We start from the raw sequence: 27887 nt of genomic DNA on the forward strand, positions 1-27887 counted from the left end.
ATCATATCCTTTGATTGTGGCAGAAGATAAGACAGAGGGGCAGAGATGATTCTCTAATGGCCTGTCTCAACATTCTGATGGCTGTTTGGAGGCTAATAACAGCTGTACAGGCAACACAGCTGCATAACAGCTAACAAACCTGATTCTAATAATGAACTCATTATCAAACCCTTGACAAGCTTCAGCTGCTTGATAATGACTTAATAATTAGAATCAGGTGTGTTATAGTGTAGAGATACCCAAAACATGCAGGGCAGTAGCTCTCCAGGAGCAGGGTTGGTGACCACTGATTTAGGGGTTTAGTGTTTAGTATGGATATGTGTTCATGTACAGAATGAAGCTATTACTGTCAATGTGTGATGATCTTGACTGAAACATGTTTTAACTCTCCTGATGAAGCAGAGTGTGGACTTTAACTCAAAGTTAAAATGATCTGGCAGATTTAATGAAGTTTAGCACTAATCTACCATATGATTTCTGATTGGAGAAAAAGGGATTTTAACATTTGAAAATAATATCTGTAGAAGTTCAGTTTACACTTTCACTGTCACTTACTGTTAGCCTTTCAAATATTAGTTTTAATGTCATTGATTAAAGGCAAGAATCTAACCACATAATCATTTTGTTACAGATCAGGTCTAAGCCAGATTAATCACATTCATTTGTTGTATGAATACTTGTGCACTTGTGCTTCTAACAAATGAAGGCATTATTTCAGTCTGTACATAAAGTTAAAGATAAAGGTCTGTTTGAGCATGAACACAAAGGTGCTGCATTCCTCCCTCTGACTGTTTCACACTAATTTACTGATTGACAGTTTGAATGTGTCAATAAATGCTGCAAATATGAAAAGAAAATAAACATGGATGTCAACGGTGCAGGATTTAAAGTTGTAAAATAAAGTATTTTTATAGTTGAATTTGCATCATGATCTGAGTACTCATTATGATTGATGATGATATGAGATGTTTTGTTTATCAAATCTGCAAAAACCAGTAACTAGGATCTGTGACTGTATAATAAATGTATAGTTGAGTAAAGAGTATAATATTGTCCTCTATAATGTAGTGGAGAAAATATAAAGCAGTTAGTAGGTTGTGCTACTTCACTTAAACATGAGAACATCTCTCATCCATGTAATAAACAGGACCAACCCTGCTTATCTTCATAGATCAGATGATTGGCTGTGCTCAGAATGGTGTGACAGTGATCAGATATGGTGTTCTTCATGTGGGTGTGTTTTAAATGTTCTTAAAGTCTAACTGGGGCCAAGGTATGAATCATATAAGGAAATTCAAATGGAAAGGGTTGACAATTGTTCTATCTCAACGGTCAAATTTGTCTTCTCTTAACAGGAGAGTTAACCTAACATACATGTTTTTGACAATGGGAGGAAACCTATGCTATCACAGGGAGAACATGCTAACTCCACACAGAAAGACCCCAGTCAGGTATCAAACCAAAAACCTTCTTACTGATCACTGAGCCACCCTGTCATGTCCTGGTGTCCTGTGAGCTCAGGGACAGTCTGTGTAAAGCTTGATCAGATTTGTTCTAGAACATCACCTGAAGAGAGACACACTAAAGTACATGTTGTTGCTCCAAATGTTTAAAACCTTGATGTGAGAGTCCTGACTGAGCTGTAACAGCTCCTGCTGGTCCTGCTGACAAGAAGTGTGGATTTCTAAGACGACCAATAACACTTTTAACATAATAGCATGTGTACTGTGTTGTATTAAGACTCTGAACCTGCTTTCAACAGCTGCAGGGCAAAATAACTTCTTCTACTGGGATGTTGCACCCATTGTTCTACTGGCAGTACTAAAAGGTAATACCAGTTTGGTGGTTGCTAAGGTAACAAGTTAATGTCTTTCGGTATGAGTAAATGTCTTAGTTTCCTCATACCAGCTTGTCAGCAGGTATGCAACAGTGCCAGTATGTGCATGCCATATCTGTACCTCCCTCCCTGTTTATCCCGTTTGTTAAGTTAAACTCTGTAGTAAACAACCTGAGAAGTGTACTGTGTAGTTTGCTCCTGCACTCTTTCACTCTTTCTGAAAAACAAGAAAATGGTGACACAGTATTACGATGAAGAGGATAAAACTTTTAATCCAGTCTTTTCTGTTCCTGTCTTCCTGTCTGAAAGCTGCATGTGGTGAGTGACATTTCATCATGTTACTGCACAATTGACACATTCTGTGTAAAGAGCTGTAGCTGTTGACTAAAGACAGACTGTACATTACAGGACTGCAGTACTTTTTATAGTCATATTAATGATTTCACTAAAGTAAATGCTTTATCATTTTATCATTCTATCTTTGTCTTTGTTGCATGTTTTAAAAATAACATGAACAAAGAATTTGGCCGAGGGGTCCTGAGATGTGACAGCTGTATGATGATCAAACTCTATGCTTCAAAAACTTAAATACTACAGTAGTTGTAGCAACATCCACAAAAGCAAATTCACAAATGAATGTGAATTTAATGTGTATAACATGCATGGGATGTAGAAATGTGGCACTTTATCAGATTATTTTGGAATTGTATGTAAGTAAGCTTGTAAGTAGGTTCGAAGATGAAATGCATTAAGGATAACACTCTAATTAACCTTCAGGTTTGGTAAATCACAATGCTTGTGCTAAATAACATATTTGCATTTTCTCCTCCGTACATATTCATTATGGCAAATGTACTAAATGGACAGCGCGTACTATCTCGCACAGTTGAAAGATGCAAGCCTCAGTGTGCTGCGTTAGTAGATCAGCTTGTACATTGTTTTGCAGGTGATGACAAGTTTACACATGTTTCACACACGCAGAACTTTAGTAAAATCAAGCCCTACGTCTATAGTTAAAGGTACTGAGAAATGTCACCAGTTGGTTTGTCTTGTAAACATGTGAACTTGAACACAAAGGAGCTGCAATCCTACAATCTTCTGATTGATAGTTTGACAGTAAAGGCAGGGAAGAAGACTTGGCATGTAAACATGTAAACTGCAGGAATAATCTGAATTGTACAGTTAAGCCCTGGTTTACTAAAGGTTTGCTATAACTCAATACATTTGTTAACCTCTTCCACTAGAACCTCTAATTCCATTGGATCAAATTGCGCTTCCAGGCTTTCTAATCATCCAAACTATGTTACACTTTACTTAAAGGTGGACTGTTGTGTCTTCATAGATCAGATGATTGGCTGTGCTCAGAGAGGTATGACAAAAAGCAGACATGGAGATATTTAAATGTCATGTTGACTGGAGCCTAGATATAAAGCATATGAAGAAATTGAAACTGAAAGGATTGGTGTGCAGTACATGTCATGGCAGTCTGCCAACTGATGTGTTTTGTTGTGTTTTGTTAGAAGACTACATGCCTACCTAACTGTGGTGTATGCAAGAAAAGGAATGAAAAACCATGTAGGATTGTGTGCATGTACTGAATATTCAGCAGCAATTCATCCTCTTTATTAACAGACAGGAGTAGACAGATGGATGGATAGTGTATTTTACCTTCACAAAATGATCAGTACAACAGTAGAACTATACAAGTCTTACTTGCTGTCAGTAAGGTTTTCTTTCTTCAACTGTGAGTAACTATCACATCAGCAAATGTGTTCAGCAAATGTGTTGACCAACTTCTTTTTTTTTCTTTCTTTGTTTCCTTTTTAAATAAATCTTATTGAACTCCAGATTGCACTTCAGAACAATATTACATCACTATAATACATCATTACATGAGTAATGAGGATCACTGATTGATTGTCTTTTCTTTTTCAGGTTCCCCCTCTCTGACGTTCTTGTCTACAGCACTTGTTAGATCTGGAGATGGTCCATTAACTGAGCAACTAACTGTATATGATGGAGTCCCAATCTCTCACTGTAACGGCCTGACCGAACAAGCAAAACTCAAACAAACCCTGCAGTCTAATCCCACAACACTCCAACACTGTTATAATGCTATTGCTGATATCGTGGAATCTCTCTATGTCATTCCAAAATACATCAACAACACAGTGTGTAAGTTTTCCAAATAAAGTTTCAGTTTCTGTGAGATGTTGATTATATTTTAGTGTCTGATGTTATGAATTAAAAACTAATGAATCTCATACTTCATAGATATTGTACAACGGCGGCGTGGCTGCATCCAGTCAATTGATGGGAATGTCTCTGCTTTTGAAACCTGGGCGGTGAATGGGGACGACTTCCTACACTTTGACCATGAATCCAAGAAATGGTCGTCCCTGTCTCCCTCTGCAAAAACTATGGAACATCGCTGGAACAATGAGAAAGCAAGAAATTTAGCATATGGAGCCTTCATCAGATATGAATGTCCAAAAATGATCCAGGAGATTAAATTAAGATCAATACACCAAGAAACAGGTGAGAGATGGAGCAGTCCAGATAAACACACACACACACACACACACACACACACACACACACACACATGCGCATACACAGACTTCTTCAAACAAACATAATACTGATATATTATTTGGTTCCCTCCAGATCTGCGAGTTTTTGGAAAGCCCACTGATAACCCGGAACAGGCACTGCTAATATGTCACGTGACCAGTACTGACACATCAGTGACATCAGTACATCTGACAGGAAATGGGGCTTGCAGAGCCAGTGAGATCACAGTGCCTGGACCACTACCTTCTGGAGATGGATCAGTGATCATTAGACTGACAGCAAGGATCTCCCTAAAACAAGACAGCAACACCTGTGGCTGCAAAGTACAAACAGACAGTCGTGACATCACTGTGTCTTGGGGTATGACCTTTTAACATTTTAAAACATGAATAGACTGTATTTCTGAAATTCTGTCTTTCTTGTATGTTCTCAGTATAAATGTGAACTCTAACACTCAGATTAAACCATTATTGAACAAATATACAAAGTCCTGGATTATGTTCAGTGACAGCATGTCAACATTCAGTGACTTTGGGTTGTTTTTTTGCTGTTTGTTTGTTTGTTTGTTTGTTTGTTTGTTTTTCTAGTGTCTGCACATGGCATAGTAATCTATAGTTTAGGGAAAGATTATGGCATGTAAACTATAGTTAAGACATGGTTAGGGTTAGGTAACTAAAGTAAGATTAAGATTAAGGAAAGATTGGTAATGTTACAAAAAAGCATACAATAGGGGATTATGACCGTTTTATGGGATTTTTGAAACCGATACCAATTTTAAAGTGGAAAAATTCCAAAATTCCAGAAATTGTACCGTATCAGTCATTATTTCAATTGATTGAACTCCAAACAGAAATGCTTTTTTTCATTGTTTAACTCACAAACCGCAGAGTGAGAGAGAAGAGATGAAGAGCAGCGGTAACGTTATTCTGTTACACATGTTCACAGGAAACTTTCAACAGTAAAACAGACGTTGAAATTTTGATTTATATAAATGCAGCGGATGTAATTGTTCAGTCCTGAACTGTTTGCTGTGAATACATGTTCACACATTAGCTTCCACTTAGCTGACAAGGTATGAAAGTAGCTACGTGGTTAGCAGGTTAGCTAATGTGTCTAACGGCTAATGTGGCTAACAAGTATGATTAACTATTGTCACGGAGAGTAAAAGACAGGGACATTGTTTATTTACTTTCCAGCATTGTGTCTCATCAGCTACATTACTGACTGTACTGACAAACTACAGCTGCTAACATGTGAAAAGCATGTTGTCAGGGATGGACTTAATGTTATATTAGTTATATTGAAGGGAAATGATGGGGTCGTTGTTTATTAACTTCTCAGTATGTATTTCACAAACTCATTGCCAACTTAATGTGGAAACACTGCTAGACTCCAAGTCTGTACTACCATGAGTTCTGATGCTAACTCTGCCCCTCATGCTGCTGACAGAGGTGACAGTATTGTGAAAAATTAAGTTGAATTTTGTTTTTTTGTTTATTTTTTTTATTCTCTATTGTGCTAGTGTTAATTTAAGTTAATGTAAAATACACTTCATTAGTTACTTGTTTAATTAAGCAGCCTCATATCTGTGCAAAATCAGTGAACAATCCACATAGAGTGTATTTTCATTCCAGTTCAAAAATTCATTAAATTGGCCACCATATCGGTTATCAGTGAATTTTTCCACTCTAAAATCTGAATCGTTTCAAAAATCCCATATCGGTCGGGCTCTGCTTTTCAGTCCAAATACCAGAAGTGTTAGACTTATTAAAGATTCTGAGGACTTCATCTGAGGACTGAATTGTTCTTTATACAGTAATCTGAATATGTGATTAGTTCGGAATGATAAACATATAAATCAAGTTTAGGGTTAAAGGAGATATAACTGAAGTAATGTGTTATGTGTATGAGCTCTCTTAATCTCTGTTTTAAGGAAACATCTACATTAACATGGTGGATAACTTCAGAGGTCAGAATGAGTTTGTTTAATCTTCTTTTATTTCAGATGGGTATACCCTTGATGGCAGATACCTCCTTAACCACAATGGGCTGACTCTGATTAAAAAAATTGGGTTCGGCTTGATGATTCTTACACTCATCGGGATTTTTGGTAAGAATTGTGTTGTTATCATCAGTCTGAAAACTCATACAAAAGACACATGACAAAAATTTATTAATTCAATATGACAAGGATGTACTGTCTGTGAATACAGAATATGTTGAAAGTGTAATAAAGTCTCTTTACTACACAGTATACTTTATACCTTCTGCCATTACTTGTGAAATCCTCACATAAATATTTAGACTAGAGCTGAGTTCCACACACTACAAGCATCTGTACTACGTGTGTCTGTGATGTGTCTGAAATGCAGGACAAAAATGTCAAATATGTGTGTCTATAAAAGTGTTTTCAATGACGTGTTATTGTTTGTGCTTGCAGTTTTCTTTGCAGTCAAGAAGTCACGCCGTCCACCAAAAGTTGATCCACAGCTGATTGTGCAGTTTACCAGGATGTGTGAGACTCTTACCAACCCAGATGTACAGAGTGTGATGGCTTCATTCATACAGGGTGCAGAGATAAACAGAGAATATCAGGAGCGGTGGGAGGAGTGGAAAAAGTCAAAGGATCAAAACTACTATGATAGAGATTTCTATGGTGGTCATGTTGAGGACATTGATTCATTACAGAAGGAAAATGGTAGAAACAGAAATGTTTTAGTTGTTTAAAATATCAACTATAAACATCAGGTTTTTATTTTAAGTCTTTCAGAAGAGAAATTACTTCTTTCCAGCACTGAATTACTTTATCATAGAACTGTGGTCATTACCTCATTCATTTGCCCTATATAATAAACACTCAGGGGTTCGTGCAAAAGTAAGAAATATATATATAAATATTAAAAATTTAAAAATATATTTATATTTCAGACAGTTAACATACAGTATATCATAATCATTTAGAGTCATGATTGGAATGGTATAATAGAACATAATTGTAATTTTCACATCCATCAAAAGCAGACTTTAAGATAAGATGAATTGATGTACAGATTTTTTCCTTTCATTGTGACATATAGTCACTATTTAGTGCAGAAACTTTACTCTCTTTAGCTCTTTACTCTGAGACACCAAACCAGTTATAAATGATATTAAGATACTATGTACAGGTCATACATCTCTCAAGGAAGTGGTGCACAGTGAGCATGCTGCCATTCAGCTTTACCTGCTGTCTGAATGTCATAGAAATGCATTCTGGTAAATGTAGGACATTATTAACCAATGTAAACCAGGCGGGGAGTTCCGGTCCTCTGAAATGATGCCAACGTGGAAGTAACTTAAAACTGCATTCTATCAAAAGGCCACCAGGGGGCGACCGTTTAGGTGTCAAAAGGACTTCCGTCTCTATACAAGTCAATGGAGAATTCACCAACTTCTCACTTGATTTCTAACCTCAGTAAACGTTTTCAAAATGTGTTTATGGTCTCAATCGCTAGTTTAAAGCCTTCTTCAATGCAGTATGATGTTCATTTGTGAAATTTTGGCCTCCCTGATTTTATATTTGACGATAAAGCAGGGTATGCATTAGGGCGTGGCTACATCGTGATTGACAGGTTGATTGGTTCACAGGTTCAGGAGGGCGCCTCTTGCTCCTCCTGATGCCCATATAAGTAGAATCCGTGTTGTTTTTTTTACCCGGCATGCACCGGAAATTTTCCAGATGGCGCTGCTCAGATCCAAAACTATTCGCTTCCAAGCAGAAGTCCACAAACCAATGGGTGACGTCACGGATGTTACGTCCATTTTATATACAGTCTATGATGTAAACTTATCTTTGTCAAGATAATGGAAACTCATTGAGAAACATATTGTTTATCCAGTCTTTTTGTTGTTTACACCATTTATTTTATTACTCTTGTAGAGTCTACTGTAAATAATGTATATACAATTATATTCATGTTTTCTATATTTTTAACCAAAGTTTTGTATTTTTTCCTGTCATATGTAGCATTAAACACCGTATTGATTATTCTATGATTATGTGAAGGTATACTTAATATCTGCATATGTCAACACTGTCTTCAGTGTCAAAACCTAATTCTGTGTAGTGTAATCTACACATTAACATATTACACTATATGAACATCAGCAGAATAACATATGCTAAAACTACATGAGCCAACACCTTAATTTTTTAAGCTAATGTAATTTCAATTATTAACATAACAACCAGTTACTGAGATTGACCAATTTAATAATGCCATAATTTATCAAAACAAACAAACAAAAACAAAACAAAACTGGCAATTGGCTGGTTTGTGTTGTGCTTCTGTTCTCATTGCATTATAATGAGCCCCACTCTTAATTGTTGTTCATTTAGAGAACTTGCTACTGATTGTTACAAAATGTGAAATATGAATAAGATAAGATTAAACTGATGTAAACAGGCTGCAACATTAATGTTGAAAATAAAACTCAACTTTTCATCATCACTGTTTTTTGACTGATTTAAATGAATAAACTGTAGAAGATCATCAGCATGTTAACTTGCATTTCTTGACTTATACTGTAGAAGGGACTAGACTTGACTTGCTTCATTCTCACCACAGTCATTTTTCTACGACATTAAGGTTAAGACTTGCAACTTGTACATGTGACTTCATCTTCATTTCACTTCTGCTCAGCAGTATACACAATGTACATGTATGCAGTTTATCAGCCACAGCCTGATTTTGCAAATCAAATACTTTTACTCTGGAATTTTAAATATATTTAGCTGGTTATACTTCTATACTCTTAATGAAAGGATTTTAAATTCAGGATGTTTTCTTGTAATTAAGTATTTTTCAACTGTGATGTTGATATTTTTATTGAAGTAAATGACTATTGAGTACTTCTTCCACCACTGGTGTCACACTGGAGAGAGGAGGAGGGAGTCTATGCAGAAGTCATACTTCAAACTAATGTCATTTATTAAAAGCTAAAGTTATAAACACTGTTCTGTCTTCCCCTGTCATACTAGCAAGACATATGTAATATACACATCTTAATTACCCAATTTACTTAACTGGTTGACAAATATTACTAAATACAAACATAAAAAATAAAGGTAGATGAAAAATAAACAATATACACACAAATGATGAAAACCAAGTCTGTTGGTGGATGCAAATGGATTGTAGACAGTCATCCATCACCTCTGCTGACTTCTGTTTTCTGTGTTCTTTACCTCCAACTATATACACAGGTCCACCATTAGGGGGTAACAAAGTCCCTTAACTATAGCTCTAACAGAACAAACACACACAAGTAATAATGTGTATATGTTGGTAACAGCAGAAGTGAAATCATGCATGTGTGGGATGTGGAGGATCAAAACCTAAAAACAAGTGATGCAGGGTAAATGTGTGGAGGAGAGAGAGCGGAAGAAGCATATGGGCTAGTTTTTAGTTTTATATAGCCCACTATCACAGTCAGAAATCTGTCAAAACAGTCACAAAAGGCAGATGAAATGTGAAGATAAAGTTTTGTTTTTATGTCCATGTGGGCGTCTCCAAGTAAACCTGTTATTTTGGTTCATGTTTGTGAAGCATGTGAAGACAGATCAGATTAATAAATACACTCAACTTCACATCACTGCTTTCATAGTTCAGATTGATCAACATGTCAGTCCTGCTGCCTTCAGATGCTGCAGAGATGTAATGAACTGAAGCAGTTTGTCATGCAGTCTAAAACAACTGTGAACAACAGATACAGTAAGAATCACACACATTCATTTATAGATCAGTGCAGACTGATTTACTGACTTAACTGCTTTAACCATACACGGTTTTGTTGCCAATTTAAATGCAGGAAGTGATTAAAAAGTAAGTAAAAGTTGCGTTATCCAGCAGGGGGGGTTCTACAGGTGATACTACATTAATAGTAGTATCACCTGTAGAACCATTTAAATGTGGCAGTGCACAATCAAGGTATGGTCTGAACATATTGTAGATAACATTATATTGTAGAGAGAAAACTTATATTGTCTCCATTTTCCCCTCCCTCAAGAACATGCTTCTGTTTGTGGATGGTGTGTAAAGCTGAAATGATACATTTTGGATCCACCAGTACACAAGGGTCTGCTAAGGTCAATTTAATCATCAGGCGCTATAATAGATAGATAATTTTACACTTTATTGATCCTAATGGGAATATGCACATACCTCCAATAGGTTGTGACTATGCAGTCTAGTCCGCACCTGTCCTGCTTGTCTGCATGGTCACAAGGCAGTCTATCTACCCATGTGTGGAATGTGTCCTCCAACTGGACATCAGAAAGTAGTACAAACACAAATACTCTGCAGTTGTCCATGTGCGTGTCCACTCAGGAGTATGTGGTTTAAGGTTATCAGTAGCTCTGATTGTAAAAATCTTTTCTCACTGGTTTTCATCTGCAAATGCTGTTGTCAATGCAGAGACGACTTTTAACTACAAATATTTTAGTAATCAGACAGTGAAGCAGAGGACAGCTTGTGGACGAGCCAGAGAAACACCAAAGTAAGAAGGCCCAGATGTCTCATAACAAGGGACACTTTCTTTACTGTCCAACCAAACTAATACATTCATTGTGTTGTGGACCAACCTAACTATTACACATTCTGATGTGAGACTTGGTTGGATATAACTCAGCTGTCTTTATAATGACTTTACTTGAATTTCATTGTTTGTCTCTTTTCTTCTCTATTCTGTTGGTGCTATAGAAAAGAATAGGGCTAGGGTTAGAAACATAGCCATCTCACACATTTTGAGTGGTTATTGTGAAACGTTTTTGCGCTGTGGACCAATTATACATTTTAAAGTGAGACTGGGTTTTTTGTTCTGTTAAACATGTGCAACAAAAGCTTAGATTAAAATGACAACTTTCTCAACAAAGCAGAGTAAATCAGAGATTTTCATCTGGACTCATCCTCTTCATCCTAATCCATGGAATACATTTCACCAAGATTCACCAAAGACATGTAGGCCTCTGTTAATACATAGTCTGTGTGTGTGTGTGTGTGTGTGTGTGTGTGTGTGTGTGTGTGTGTGTGTGTGTGTGTGTGTGTGTGTGTGTGTGTGTGTGTGTGTGTGTGTGTGTGTGTGTGTGTGTGTGTGTGTGTGTGATATTCAAAGCATGTCATTCCCCAGATGAGCTGGAAGTCAGCTGACATCTTGTTGATGTAATTCCACATCACAGATGATCTGCTCATAAACATGATTAAACCTTTTCACATGACAGAGTGCACATGTGGATGGACGGTTAAAATGTTTTATTGTTGATGCATGTGCTGCTCTCTCTCTCTCTCTCCCTCTCTCTCTCTCTCTCTCTCTCTCTCTCTCTCTCTCTCTCTCTCTCTCTCTCTCTCTAAGCTGTAATGCACTAGCACAGCTGGCATCCTCTCAGCACTTCTTTACACACTGAGTAGCCAGCCTGCCATTGCTACAGCAGCTTCATCCTCTTAAACACCACAAACACATACAGACTCTTTGAAAGGCTTGTTTGGATTTTGCACAAGTTCTCCTTTTAGCCACAGAGAGGATCAGAAGTCTGCAGGATCTATGGAGGATAAGGTAACATGCTCTTCACTTCTGAATCCTACTGAACACACAGTTAGAAGCAGTTTACTATTTATAAGATAATTTGTTGCCTTTAATTACTGTAGACATCCCTCATTTTCACTATACTGGCTTGCTATATTTCAATTATGACAATTCACATTAGTGTAAGTATTATGCATCAAAGTTACAGCATGGTTTTACAATAGGGAAACAATAAATAGTTTGGCAAATATGTTTTATCTTCCTTCTGTCTAAAAGTGACATGACAAGATCAATATTAATCTCCATATATGCAGTATTACTAATTTGCAACTGGAATAGTTTTAATAGAAACATAATACTGCCTTTATTATGTTTTGGTCAGGATAAGGTTGCAAAATCTTCATACTAAATACCTGCAAAATGATATGTACATAAACAACATCTGCTAGTAACAAATGAAGCAATATGAAAGTTTACATGAAAGCTGGACTGTTAAGTGTTTTTGCTGTAGTGGTCATATTTGGTATTACAGGATCAAGAGTCATCTACTGTCTTAAGCTATGTTCAGACCAAACGCGATGACGCGATGTCATGCGACAAGTTTACATGTTAAGTCAATGCAAACACGCGATTAGACGCGAATTCGCGCCGGGCAACGCGATAACGCGATACGCGTCAGTTGATGGAAATGGAAGAGCCTCAGGAGCCTCAGGGACACATATGAGAGAAAAGAGTAAGTGATCTCAGCCATGGTTGATTATCTAAGAAGCAATGTTATTGTTATATAGTGAAAATAGGCGGGCTCGCTACACGCGCAATGACGCAAATTTTACATTATGGTCACAAAATGGTCACGCGTCGAAACTCGAGTGATAGCGCGACAGATTCTCATTTGTCGCGTGATTTTGTCGCGTTCATCGCGTTTGGTCTTAATGTAGCTTAAAGCTACGTAGCATCGCACGTGTCGCTTTATGCGAATAAGTGTTTATTAAGGTCTGAAATAAAACTGATGAGAACTTCAATATTCCCAGCACTTTCTGTGATGTAGTATGCTTGCTTATCATAGGAAGTAATAAGAAATGACTCTTTACATTAAGGTAGTTACCTAGTGAGAACAGGGGAATCACTTTTTTTACTCTTATTCAATTTCCCACAATTTTTGCAAGTTCCCGCAATTTCATCGCATGACATTGCATAAATATCCTGCATATTCCATCGCATTTTTTAAGAAAACGTGCCGCATAATCAAGGATTTTAGCCGGCAACAATCACAAAAAAACTGATATGATATAATAGTGACTGGATTATATAATATATAATAGCGAATGGACTACATAATATAATATGTAATATAATAGTGAATGGACTATATAATATAATGTATAATAGTGAATGGACTATATAATATAATATATAATATAATGTATAATAGTGAATGGACTATATAATATAATATAATATATAATATAATATATAATAGTGAATGGACTATATAATATAATATATAATAGTGAATGGACTATATAATATAATATATAATAGTGAATGGACTACATTGACTGGTGTTATGTTGGGATGGAAACACCATCTAGTTTACCTGTGTAGAGGCTCTTCAGCCTCTCAGTCAGTCTTGTGGTGACTCTGAGGAGAAACAGGTTGTTTATATATTATTTTGAGTCAGTTATTATTTGTTCAAAATTGTGTTATGATGGTCAACACCGGCGTTGCTAAGGAGTAATGCAAAAGTAATGTAATAAGTAGTGTAATTACTTTCCACAGGGACTAATTAAGTAACGTAACGCATTACTTAAAAAAAAAAAGTAATGAATAATGTGTAATATATTACATTTTTTGAGTAACTTCCCCAACTCTGAGATGCAGTATCATGGTCTCTTTAATATAACCATTATGAATTTGTTAGCTTAAACACAACAACACAAACCCCCTTTAAATGGTCAAAAATCCAAATCAAATATATAAATAATGCAAATAAATGCATTCATATAATCTGTATACCTGTGTTCCACATGTAAAAACACAGGGGTTACAAGGTTAAAAGTTCTGATTGGTCCTTTAATTAAATTCAAAGCAAGCATAAATGTGTATGTTTAACTGAATCTCTCTTTAGCACAGTTCATCACTGCTGTGCTGGGTGTGATGAGGAGGATTTCTACCTCTGTTGGCAGTTATAAATATACTCTGCAGTCTGCCGTCTCCACCTGTGACAGCCAGAGAATCTCAGTGTATCTGCAGAGCATCAGGACAGCACACACACATTGAGCTGATCAAATCAACTACAATTAAAGTGACCAATACACAAATCAAACAGCTCTTATGATATTACACAGATGTGGAGCTACAACTGAAAATGTTAATGTTGTTTAAAGTTATTAAAAAAAACAAAAACAAGCCTACCAGATACTTTTATGAATTCATAGGATTATTATAAGTTTTATAGAGGGAATTAAATTATTTATAATATATATTTATTTAGTTTATCATAGGAAGCTTCCTGGAAAAAATATGTAATGTATTATTAAAGGGGAAATAGGCAAATAAAAACTTAAATTCATTTTCATTTATTATTACATATTTATTATTGGAAACTTTGCATTGAATTTCATGCAGGCCTGGAGACAAATTTCACTTTCTTTTTTTTCATTTTCAGCAAACATTTGTCAAGTACAGAAACTGGAAATTGTGTCCAGTCGGAATTATTTTTTTTATAAATTACAGACATTAAAAAAATGAAAAGAAAAGCATTTGCCAAAAAAATAAATAAATAAAAATATAATATATTTATAAATACTTTAATCCTCACTTTATCATGGTTAGATAATTCAATCCAAATAAAGTCAGCTGTTAAGGCTACAGCTTAAAATGATACTTTAACACATATATTCTGCACATTTAAAATCGGTTAAATCAGGTCATTTGAAGTTGTAAATACGTGTTTCCTTATTGTTAAAATGATATTGAGTCATTAGTTTTATCTCAAATGGAAGAGTTTGTCAGATGACATGTAATTTATAATGCATTGTATTCTGCACCACTATCTGGCTGTAAAAACATCAATCAGTGAGAAAACTGCAGAAATCCTCAAATATCCTACAGTATATTATTTATAAGGCAAAAACAACTATCCAGACCCAGACCCAGACCCAGTCTTTATCAAGCAGATAGTAAAATTGCATCACTACTGAAGTCAAACTGGAACACTTTGATACATATGGGCTTAGTGAAGAGAGGAAAATAAAAGTGTTTTCATGTTGTGTGTGAACACATGCCTCGGCTGTTTAGAATCACCAACAAAGATTAAAGGTTGACCCCTGGCAAAGAGTATAATCCTACTATCTGCTCAAATACTGCTGCACTGACATGAAATCCTTTGTCATCTGGGTCACATGCTTATTGTTAAAGGAGCCGGACAGGCAGCAGGAGAATCCAGGTCAGTGCTATTCATGGCAGAACTATCACTGTATGACAGCAACTGAAAATAAAAATGTCATTTTATCACAGAAAATGAAGAAGACTTGATGATTATAGAAATAGCGATGGATAACAAACATGTAAATAAATAATTCTGGCCAATATATAACCAATATTAGTTTATCACGAGCTGTTGGCTAATGTGCGAGTAGCAATCATGATGTTGTTTCCATAGCAGAGCACCGACAAGTTGAGTGCCTCCATTATGCAGTTTGTCAGTGAAGCTGGATATTCAAATGTAAAATGCAAATGTAAGAATGTTTATCAAAACAGTTTGTCTGTGTTATGTAGTAAACAAAAAGAATACCTGCTCTATAGTAAGAGCAGATTATCAATTGTAACTTCATAAGACTTCTGAGGCGTTACAATCAGGGCCCGACCAATACTGGATTTTTGGGGCCAATGCCGATACTGATATTAGGAAATAAAAAAACTCCAATGTCGACATATCGACCGATAATCTTACATATACAGAATAAATACATAAACACACTTTTTCCCCCAAATGTGGTTACCAAATACTTGTGACAAAGATATGTAATGGAAGCAAGATATTTTATAGTTTAACTACAAACTTAACTTTTATAAAAATGACATCAGTGCACTGAAACAATAAACTTCACTGGGAATTGAATATGTAACTTGAATTAAGAAAAGGGATCTAATATACATAAAATGCAGCCTATATAACTTAAAAAAAAAACTTGGCACATATCAGACGGCATAAACACCAATACTGATATAACTGTGATAGGCCAATATCAATAACAGCCAATATCAGCCAATAATATCAGTTGACCGAAACATCGGTTGGGCTTTAAATACAATGACATCTGCATTTGACTGTGTGCAGTGGTATGTAAACTCTGATCATGTGAATGCAGCTAATCAGTATCTGGACTTTTCCCGCTCATTTTGACATTCCAAAGTTGACATTTATATACATATTTATCGATCTGATGGTGGCATCACACACGTGAGTCAGAGGGTCAAACAATTATAACCAGCAGGTGTGATAATGTGAACACAGTGTTTAATGAACCAATCAACTAACCGACTGAATCACCATCATCATGTAAATGTAAATACCAGTCCAGTAATGTAGAGATGATGTTTATATTGGACACCTCATGATTTACTGCATGTCCAATGCTAAAGTTAACTGAAAGCATTCCATGTGACGACTTAATGAAGCTTAGAAAGAGTGGCTACTTTGAGAAATCTAAAACATATTTTAGTTTAACACTTTTTTGATTGTTACATGATTCCACATGTTATTTCATAGTGTTGATGTCGTCAGTATTAATCTAAAATGAAGATAAACCTTGAATGTAAAGGTTTTGATTGGTACTGTATTTAAATTTTATTCACATATTGCTTCCTTAAGATACTCGAAGACACTTTCCACAACAAGTTAAAAATGATCCAGATGAACTGAGCAGCTTTTTTTTTAATTTTTTTTTTTTTTTTACACATAGCCCCCCAATTTTAGGATAGAGGAAGTAGATGCTGAGTGTATACTGCTGTACACTGACAGAGGGATCCAGCCTGTGGATTAAATTGTTGTTGGCTGTCTTTAATTCTGCAACACACATGCTCATGCAACTGCACAATAAACACATGCACAAAGCCAGCAGCACCAGATTACATTTGTGCACTGTAGGTAGACTTCTGTGTGTATCACAGTATCAACTCACAAAGCTTTTTGAAGCGCCACATCTGTTCTGGATAACACTTCAGCTGAGTTTAAACAATGGAGTTTTATTTTTGTTACAACAGAAAGTCATGTCTGAGCATTCTAGGATTGAAGTAATTTTTTCTGAAGATGGGAATGGGGAATTATTACTGTCATTGCTGATGTTACAGTTTGTTTAAAAAGTAAGTAAATAAGATGATCTTGAAATGTTTTCTGGAACATGTCTTATATATGCATCTGTTTCTTGATCTTCTATCTGTTGTGCAGTCATGTTTATGTACATGCATGCACACATGACCTGGCCTGCATGCATGAACGTGTGTGTGTCATCTGTGAATGTGTGTGTGTCAGCAGTGATGAGTGAACTGGCACTGGTTCCTGTCCCTCCATCATCCTGCCAGGGGTCAGGCCACCGCACGGCTCTGCACAGAGCTGCCATGGTGGGAAACAGTGATGCCATAGCTGCTCTCATTCAGGGAGGCTGTGCTGTGGACCTGCAGGACAGAGTGAGTGATGGACATGCAAAGGACAATCTATGTGTGTGTGTATAGTTTACATAATATAACAGTAACTTCATCCTGTGTTTCTTTGAGGACGGCAACACTGCGCTGCATGAAGTGTCTTGGCACGGTTTCTCTCAGTGTGTCAAACTGCTGATCAAAGCCGGAGCTGATGTACACATCAGGAACAAGGTATGAATACTCAGATGGACTCTGCATTTATTTAGTTGCATTGTAATAATATTTTCTTGTGTAGAACTTCTCACAAATACATTCACAAGGTGATTCACAAAACAGATATTATGATGATAATAGGTAAGACAGAGGAAATAACCAATGAAATATGGTAAAATACAATACTATAAATCATCATCTGAAATGAAATGGATACTGTGAACACTGAAATGAAAAATCTTCTCTGTAGAAATGTATAAGGAGGAGTTGCTCATTTTACAGAATTGTATTCTCCTTAATCTCACATCTGTGTATCTGGAGATAGGATGTTGTTCATTCTTTGTCTCCTGATTGTCCTAGACCAACTAACACGCCAAATGCCTTGTTAAAATATGTGTAGAATATGTGTACATACATGGGTTCAAAATATATGACATTTATTTTCACAGTCGGTCATCTTGTTCTTGAGAGCTTCAGGGACTCTTGAAATATTTACAGTGATAAAGTTTCTTAAATTTACATTTGGACCATGCAGTGTTAATTTCTCCGAAAGTGTCATGATTTATACTCAAACATGACATGTCTATTACAGTTGAAATACAAGTTCTACTGACACTAGTTATCACTGCTGTGATAAAAGATAACCTATAAAGTACCAAAATCGTAATATTGAAACTGAAATTTACGAGAATGCACAGAATACTCTGAAACATTATGATACTCATATTCCACATGGCTTATCTGAGTTATCTGAGACTTAAGGCAGACTTGGATCAGCTGGTTAAAACCATGTAAAAAGTGTCTTTTTAGTGCTGTCAGCTGTGGTTCTTTCTTCTCTTCTATACTTACATTGTTAGTGTTGTTATCCTCATGCACTACAGTGAAGTAACAGTACTGTGTTGATACAGGCAGGGAACACAGCACTTCACCTTGCCTGTCAGAACGCACATGCTCAGACTGCTCGCCTTCTGCTACTTGGAGGATCTAAACCAGACACCAAGAACAACGTGAGTCTGAACTGAGCCTTTAAATAAAAAAGTCTGTTGAACAGTCAGGAATCATTTCATCATGTGACACATCTCAGGCATTGTGGTATGTGTGTTCTGGTTCCAGGTGGGTGACACCTGTTTGCACGTGGCTGCTCGCTACAACAACCTGACCCTGGTGAAAATCCTGCTGAGTTCACTGTGCTCTGTGAAAGAGATAAACCAGGTACAGGATGTCATATCAATATGATTTTTGTAGTTTAGTTTGTTTGTTTGGTACTTCACTTTAAAAGGACAGATCACATGGTTGTAACACCATGTACATGCACAATTAAAAGAGCATCAAGGATAACATAGAAAATTCTTATTTCTATTGTTGGTTATTTTGATCAATCTTAATCCTTCATGTATGCATGTTTTATTACACTGTGTTCTGATATGAGGTTTTTGCCTGTGTTTTACCTGTAGTTTTACATATGCATGATTTTTCTAATATGAATGAAGTTTCACTAATGTGTATGGAGAGGTCTTCCAATCATTTGTATGGATTTAGTGTATGTGCACGTTTTGACAGGTGAGAGTGTGCATGGTTCATTACTAACATACCACTTATTCAGTTGTATGTATGTGTGTGTCATGTGTGATAAAGATGTTGTGACTTTTTACATCACGTCCCTTTATTTATCAGTTATAGTCAGTATAACAACTTCTCCAAGATATTTTTATATTATCACAACTGTTATAGTCTACTGAGTTATAGTTGCTGAATAATACATAAATAAATACACATATCTGTTCACAACTTCATTGTAGTGTGTTATTAACTGATTTTATTGAATACAAAAACTTGAACAATTGCGAAACTGTGTTTTTTGACTGTAGGGAGGGGACACAGCTCTGCATGTGGCTGCTGCTCTGAATCATAAGAAGACAGTTCAGCTCTTACTGGAGGCTGGAGATGATGGAAAAATCAGAAACAATGTAAGAACCATCTACAAAGCACATTTACCAAATATATGTGAGCACAGTTTGATTTTACTGATGTTAGTTGTTAGTTTTGGTTGGGTTCATGTAAGCAAAAAATCCATCATACAGTACTATGTGCAGAAACAAAATGCATCGCCTTCAAAATGTCATCATAATCTGCCTCAAAGCCTTTCACAGTCTAGCATTTTGACCTGTGACAGTGTTGCTGCAAACAGCAGAAAGCTGTGCACAGTGTTTTATTATAATGAAAAGGACAGTCCAATGATTTAGCATTGTGGAGTAAGAGATTAAAAAACAATGGTCAAAGTCTTTGCTGTAGAGGCTGGGATGAGACATTAATGGTATGGATCAAACTCCTAAACCTCTGGATCCTACAATACATGTTCCATAATTCAGCATGTTCCAATACATGTTCCATAATAGTGGCTTTCATCAGACTGATAACATGATGACATCATCTTTTTTTTGCTCTGAAATGTTCCCTCAAGACACACATAATGGTTTTCACAGAGTAGTGCCCATCATGACGGGTGTTTTTTCTTGTGTATGTTATTTACTGTTCACGTCCAGGCAGGTAAAACAGCACTTGACAAGGCCAGAGACAACAACCATAAAGATGTGGCACTTCTCCTGGCCCGAGCTCCTCAGGTTGGTATCTGTATCATACATTTAGCCTGGATTTTATACTCCCATCAGATAGATTCTTTTTTTCAAACATTAGGGTGCGCATTGTCAAGAATGTGATTTGTAGGCTTTTGATCTTTTTTACTTTTTTACTTTATGATGGAACTATAGCAGTATCATCTGAAGAGTACGGTTTAGACCTGCTCTATGTGTAAAGTGCCTTGAGATGACTTTGTTGTGATTTGGCGCTATACAAATAAAGATTGATTGATTGATTGATTGATTGATTGATTGATCATCCTCAGGTACATCGTTTCATGCGAGGAAGAACAATCAGGAAACGAAGAGAAAGACTGACAGCTGAGCGCAGGACCCAGTCTGTCACAAGAGTAGAAATACTACCAAACAACGTAAGAACATACCAGAAACAATCACTATCAATAAATAGTGTGTACTGTAGGAGATAAGAGGATGAGTATCATGAGATGTTGAGAGAATTATTACAGTCACATTAATCAAAATTTCAGAGTAATTGGATTATGTGATGTTGTTATTTCTCTGTTTTGTGTTTTGCATTTGAATTGAATTGTATTCTGTTCTTCCTGGCTGTGATCCTGAGCAGGACAACAGTTCTGTGGTGGAGGAAACACCCAGCAGTGAACAAATGGAGAGCAAAACAACCACCAAGGTGGGTTCCCCCCACCAGCAGCAGCATTACCTCAAGACCCTAGCTACCATAAGCAGCCCCCACAGACACCGCAGGAAGAGGCGAGTCAAAGAGCAGGTGAGTCAACATAACAGAGATCTTTGGCATACCTAACTAGTCTAATGGCTTCGTTCATCTGAAACATTGCGCCCAGTACTGTTAACTATCTTCATTTATTTTGCTGGTAATTTAATATTGTGATGATGCTGTTATCGTCCAATGTTCTAGAGGCAAATGAGACAGATAGTTAACAGAGTCAAATGAAGACCTCTGGAATGGTTTTTCACTATTTACTATATGTCTTCTGCTGCAATTGAACAAAATGTAAAGATGAACAGTATTATATGGAATATTTCCTCAGACATATAAGTCAAGACCCATTATGTTATTGTGCATCAGACAATAAAAAGCTCTTGAATCTTGAATTGCAGAACTACTTTACATGCACATGTAATACACACTTCACCAAGAAAAGTGATGGATTGCATGATTTTTACAGCCACCATGCAACTAAAATAAAAAAAATCAATCACTTTACACATAGAGCAGGTTCTAAACCGTACTCTTCAGGTTTTAATTTTAAAGAGACCCAACATTCCCACAAGAAAAAACTCCCTTTTAACAGGAAGAAACCTCAGAACCAGGCTCAAAGTGGGAGAACATCTGCCTCGACCGGTTGGGGTAGAGAGGAGAGAGAGGAAGAATAGGAGAGGAGAGAGAAGCACATTGAAAATCAACATTGAAGCTAGTTTAATATCAGAAATTAAACATTTTCTGTGATTTATGACTTGAAAGACTGAAGTCCACCATAGGCAGGTGTTATAACTGATACAGATGTGACTGAAGCTGCAGTTTATCTACAGTTAATAGTTTATTTTCTTTTTGAATTTTTTAAGGTCTTTACTGAATTTCACATAAACAATTTCACATTTTTCTCCACAGGAACTCTGATCAAGGATAATTCTTGGTTTAACCTCTTCTAATGCATGCCTTGGTGATGATCAGTTGTTCAATGAGGGTGTGAAAACATATTTGACATGTGTATCAGCCTACTGTCAGCTGGTTGTTGCTTCTTGAATCTCTGAAACTGTGTACATAGTGGTAGAGGGTAAACCCAAAATGAAGTTTTCAAATCTATCCCTGTGCTTCAGTCTAGAAAAGAAAGTTGAGATGCTTCTATGATCTGACCTGTACCATGATTGTGTTTATTCACTTTTAATAGTCTTTCATGCAGTTGCTGCCATGACCTACTTAAACTGGCTAGATTAAGTTCATGCTTACTATACTAAGATTCAAAATTTGTCATATCAACAAACCTTTACTTTGTCTTCTTTGCAGCCTTTGAAGCCAGAGGATCTGAGAAAAGTCAAAAAAGACTTGTACATTAAGAAGAATCTCCTCTGTGGTGATGATGATGAATATTATACTCTGCAGAATGGGCATACCTATCAGCTTTACACACTGTACAGAGACAAGGATGGCAGCATTAGACAGGTTACTCTTTTCTTTTTTTAAAACACTTTAATCAGTGACTATGCTCAGAGCTTAATGTATAAATCAGAAGGTCCCAGATCACTGAGTGGACAAAATACTCAGGACAAAACTACAAAGTTTGGCACAAGGTCTGAGAACATTCTGGTACTAAAACGTAACATGTTGAACTATTTAAGCACATATGCTAAGACCTTATGGAAACGTTGCAGTATTGTGGCTTGTTTACCAGTAGTATTTCTCTTCAGGCACCAGCCAGTGGGTGCAACTGTAAGCCTCTCATCAAGAATCTGGAGGGCCAACTGAGAGCCACGCAGGAGGAGATGAGGCTGCACATCCAGGACGTCCAGGAGGAGGTCAACAGCAAGCTGGGCAAAGTGGACCGCCGAAACAGACACCAGGTCTGCTTCCACTGTCTGATGGAGTTCGATAGCAATATCTTTGTTTTTAGTTTACCTGCTGCTTTCCTTTAAAGTGAAACTAACATTTGATTTCTTCTGACACTTTTTGTAAGGAAATGTTACTATGTGATGTGACATGACTAGGATACTATTGTGCTTTTCTTTTTTTTTTCTTTTTTTTAAAGAAGATCAAACCATTTTGGACATCATTTTAGAAACAATACCTGTGCTTAGACACAGTAGTGACATTTTCAATTGGTGACAAAACTATTTTGACAAGTCAAACACCAAGGAGAGACATATGGGATATATGTGGATTTTTTAGCAGATCTGAATTTTGATTTCAGTTCAACTTTTAATTTGACAATATTAATGCAAGAAAGTTCAAGTTAAGAATCAGTCAGATTTTTCTACTCTTTGGTTTGGGCAGATGAAAGTGTTGGACATGCTGAATCAGGAAAGAGCCATAGCTGAGAGGAAGAACATGATTCACAGGATCAAGCAGGAGGTTGCTAGGGGCACAGAGGACACCATGCTGACACAGGTATCACAGTTACAACCTACAGGATTTCTTTCCATGCAGGGAACACATGGGAAGCTCATATTATATGTTTATATGTGATACCATCATAATAGAGCAGGATAAATAATGCAGATGGTGAGAAATAAATAATAATTTGAGTTTAATCTCACAATTTCAACAATGAAGTCATTGCGAAAATAAAGAATAGAAGAGTAAAATATTAAGATTTAATTTAGTTTTATCTTGTTTGACACTCCATACAGAGACTGTCCTTTTTAGTACCACATAGAGAGATGAAGAATACCAGCTGTTTAGATCTAATGAGTATGCTTAAGGTTTGATCATACAGCGACTTTGTTTTTTCAAGCAGGCAGTAGTGAGTCATGAGATGAAGAAATGGTGCTTGTCCCAGCTAAAGGACATGGATGTCCACATCCCAGCCAAAACCCAATACTACAAACTGCTGTCCTCACCCTCTGTGGAGCAGTCTGTGGCAGATGCTGACCTGGAATCTCTCCCGCTGCTGTCTGTGGTATCTGGAGACAGCAGCACTTCACTGGCTAACTATGTAAACATCCTACCATCCAAATCTACCCACAGTCTGAGAGGAACAGAGCAGGAGCAAATGGGGAGCAGGACATATTTTGAAATGAAGGTGGACAGGTCACCAGGTAGGCACTGTATGTCCAAGCTCTGACAGTAGGTGTGAGCCAGCTTGCTTTAACTGTGCAATATGATAAGTCTTTATCTTTGTTAACAGAACTTTTAAAATTCAATCAACAGGGACCATTTTAAAAGGTCAAGTCAAGTCAAACTTTATATGAGCATATTTCCTACACAGGGTAACACAATGTGCTTTGCATAAAATGCCAACACATGGGTGTATAGCATGTCAAATGTTCATTCAGTAGACTAGAGTTTAAATCTAGTCGCCAAATTAACATTGTGTGACAATCAACACAAATGTATCCTAACCTTAACCATATCATAGCTGTTATGAACAGGAATAACATAAAGCAGAGATAATTTGAACAATGTTGGCATCAGGTATAAAAAAACATTAGAATTTAACATAAACCTGATTTTTGAAGAATATTGATGTGCTTGTGTGTAATGAAGTTGTTATAGAACTCACATGAAAATGATCTCACTTGCCTTAAAAGCATTAGATAGCACACTGTAGAGCTGTGGTCTCCAAACCTGCTCCTGGAGAGTTACTACCCTGCATGTTTTAGGTATCTCCCCACTCTAACACACCTGATTCTAATAATGAACTCATTATCAAGCCTTTGACAGGCTGCGGCTGCCTGATAATGAGTTCTCATTTGTATATTGTGGTTGTTTGCTGTGGAAATATTTTTTTTAAAACAGACTCTGTGTTAAAGGGATGATTTATTTTTTCTCACTACATTTCTCCTGTCAGATGACTATGAGAACACAGCCCTGTTCCCTACACCAGCTAAACAGACCTCAGGGTTACTGCTTGGCTCTGCTGACACCTATTGGCATCCTCCAGGAGTGCAAGACAGTCCCACAAGAGCAGTGGTGCCACTGTGTGGGGATGACTTCTCAAGCAACAGCAGCCAGTCCAGCATTAGTGACCAGGGACCCTCAAGGATCCAACATCAAGGACCAGGCTGTGATAGACAAAACAGGAAACACTTTGGAGAGCTGGTCAGAGCAGGAATACACACTGACTGCACCAAAACACTGGAGTTCTTCATCGACCGTCCTGCTGAGCCCACATTCAGCCAGGAGAGGAACAATCTGCATGCTATGGAGGTGAGGGTTTTTAGAGAGGCTTGGAATATGTCAACTGAGCAGACATGCTCCAAATGATGCTTTCCTTAAACCTTAAAAGATACTCATGGTTCTGTCCAGTGTTTAAAAATACATCTACAATACCAACACGTTTTTAAACTATGTATCTCATGTGTGTACTCTTTACACAACATAAATGTAAAAATGACATGTTGTAATTTTAGGGGAGTTATGTGTGGGAATAATTTACTGGTTAACAACAGTTTATTCATGCACTCAGCACATCTATACAATGTCTAAGGTTATCGTGCTAATTACCACATAAGTCGATGAGCACTGTGGTTCCCACCAGGATCACACCTGGTGCATGTCCATTGTTTTCCAGCTCCAACGCAATTTTGTTCTGTCCTCCGCATGCTGTCCAATCAAACCAGAGCATTTTAGAACTGCAGTCAATGTAGCGCTTTTCTAGTCTTTTGACCACTGAAAGTGCTTTTACACTACATGTCTCATTCATACACTGCTCAACCTGCTCATCAGAATGGAGACTAACCATTCACACACCAATATAGCAGGTCAGGTGCAATTTGTGGTTAAGTATCTTGCACAAGGACATATTGACATGTGGACTGGAGAAGCCAGTAATCGAACCGCCAATCTTCTGATTGGTGGACGACCCGCTCTACTTCCTGAGTCACAGCCGCACCAGTTGCAGGGCAACCAGACAGCCTGTTTTGTTGATATGCTCAGATTGTGTTTTTACCCAGAAATGGAGAGAAGCTTCTGGGATGGTTCTGTAATGGACTGTGGTTTCACTGTTCGGCAACAAAATAGTTCCAGCACACATATTTTTATATTTGTGTTTGTGTACAGATTAAACAAATGAGATGCGATGCATTAATTACTGAGCTTTTGAGGTGTTGCTAGGTGTATTTCTGAACTTCCAGCTTTTATTCTAAGCTAGGCTAAATTATCTGATCCTCTGAGCTCCAGTCCTGTACTTACTGTAAGGGGCCCTGTGGAATTTTCTCAAACTAAAACAAAAGTTTACATGAGTGTTTCATTGGGCTTGTATTGAATGCATTTTTCTACAAAAACAACTTCTTTTTCTTTTCTGTCTTTGTTGGTGCATCACTTTTTTTGGTATGTTACCAAAACTTGTAAATCAGTGGATAGTGTGAGATTATTGGCAGGACTGTGTGTATTAAGAGAGTGCATGAGAGAAACAAAACAGGGGCCCACTCATAAAAAAAACTGTTTCCATAGTGCAACTAGTGGTCAGAGAGTCCACATGTTGCCTTTTAAAACACAGACACACATGAGACTGGTATCAACCACTGATCTTAAAACTTCAAAAGACTTTGAGTTTGTTGTCGCTTCATTTTCAGGTGACTCAACGTTTCTTTGAGAATGTGTCGGTTCAGTTGGAGCGCTGGTATGACAGGAAGGTCTTGGAAGTGGAGCAGCAGACAGAGCTCAGAGCGCATCAGGACAGGAAGGAGCTGCTGCAGCGAATCAGCTTACTCGAGGAGGAGCTGCAGAGGCTGAAGACCAATGAGAATGTCGAAAGCTGACACGCCCTGACAGTGACCAATCCTGGACTAAGACTGGACAAACTTTTTCTCTTAGAGTGAGCATTTAAAAAAGCAGAAAATTAAAAAGTACATGGAATAATCCATACTCTATATGCATTTAAGAAATCTTTAAGAGCAGACACACTGTTTTCTATGTCAAAGTGATGTCATCTAACCTGTTGGTCTCATGTCAGAAAATCACTGTGCAAGATGGTTGTGACTGTCAATTTGGGAAAGATACAGAAATGGCCGTGCACAGCACCTCCTAATCCACGGTCAGAAAGGTGTCAGGGAATATATGCAGATCACATACTGTAAGATGTTCATGTAGGACTGAAGGAAAATCAACACTCACACTCAGTCACATGTCACATTCATGACACTGGGATACCCATGATAAGTTACTCTGTGAAACCACGCGCCAGTCAACAGAACACTGAAACTGTCTCTTTGATGACATCTAGTTTGCAAATGTGGAACGTTCTTGAAAAAGTACATTCCTGCTGAACAAGTTTACTGTTTGTCCAAAAAGACCAAAACAAAGATTCTCATTTATAAAACAAATATCATTGTTACTCACGTTTTACACTGATACATTACACAGTGACCTCTCGTTTGACTTATAACACTTATTGAACAACACAATGAAAATGTGAACTTTTTGGCATAGTGTGTGCTGTCACAAATTCACACATTTGAAAGGTAATAAAACTGAAGTAAATTAACAACATTGAAAAAACAATCTGTTTTTTGTGGGGTGATTAGTGTGTCTTTGAACACAAATTTGAATAACTCCACAGCTTTGAATGCAACTCTGTGTTGTGTTGCATTCAAAGCTGTGTTAATTCTGGAGTTATTTTACAAATGCACTGTAACCCTGAGCTTATCTAGATATTACCTGAAGGAGATGTATATGAAAATACAAATGTACAAATCAGCTTGACTGGACATTAAACAGTTTGGACATTGTACCTGTTTATGCATTGTTTTAAGATGCAGGAACA

General features: G+C 37.0%; 1 protein-coding gene across 1 annotated transcript; it reads left to right on the forward strand.

Moving 5' to 3' along the window:
• Nucleotides 1-4257: 4257 nt before the first annotated feature.
• Nucleotides 4258-26883, forward strand: LOC134001196 (ankyrin repeat domain-containing protein 6-like). The gene is made up of 18 exons (XM_062440765.1): nt 4258-4375; nt 4505-4771; nt 6345-6380; nt 6852-7109; nt 17511-17662; nt 17750-17848; nt 18739-18837; nt 18944-19042; nt 19699-19797; nt 20374-20451; nt 20733-20837; nt 21050-21211; nt 22472-22627; nt 22873-23025; nt 23456-23569; nt 23919-24219; nt 24972-25330; nt 26698-26883. The coding sequence occupies exons 1-18, from the start codon at nt 4258-4260 to the stop codon at nt 26881-26883; spliced, it is 2841 nt and encodes a 946-aa protein (XP_062296749.1).
• The last annotated feature ends 1004 nt before the right edge of the window (nt 26884-27887 follow it).

The sequence above is a fragment of the Scomber scombrus genome, chromosome 19 (genome assembly GCF_963691925.1).
Source record: "Scomber scombrus chromosome 19, fScoSco1.1, whole genome shotgun sequence".
Classification (NCBI taxonomy): domain Eukaryota; kingdom Metazoa; phylum Chordata; class Actinopteri; order Scombriformes; family Scombridae; genus Scomber; species Scomber scombrus.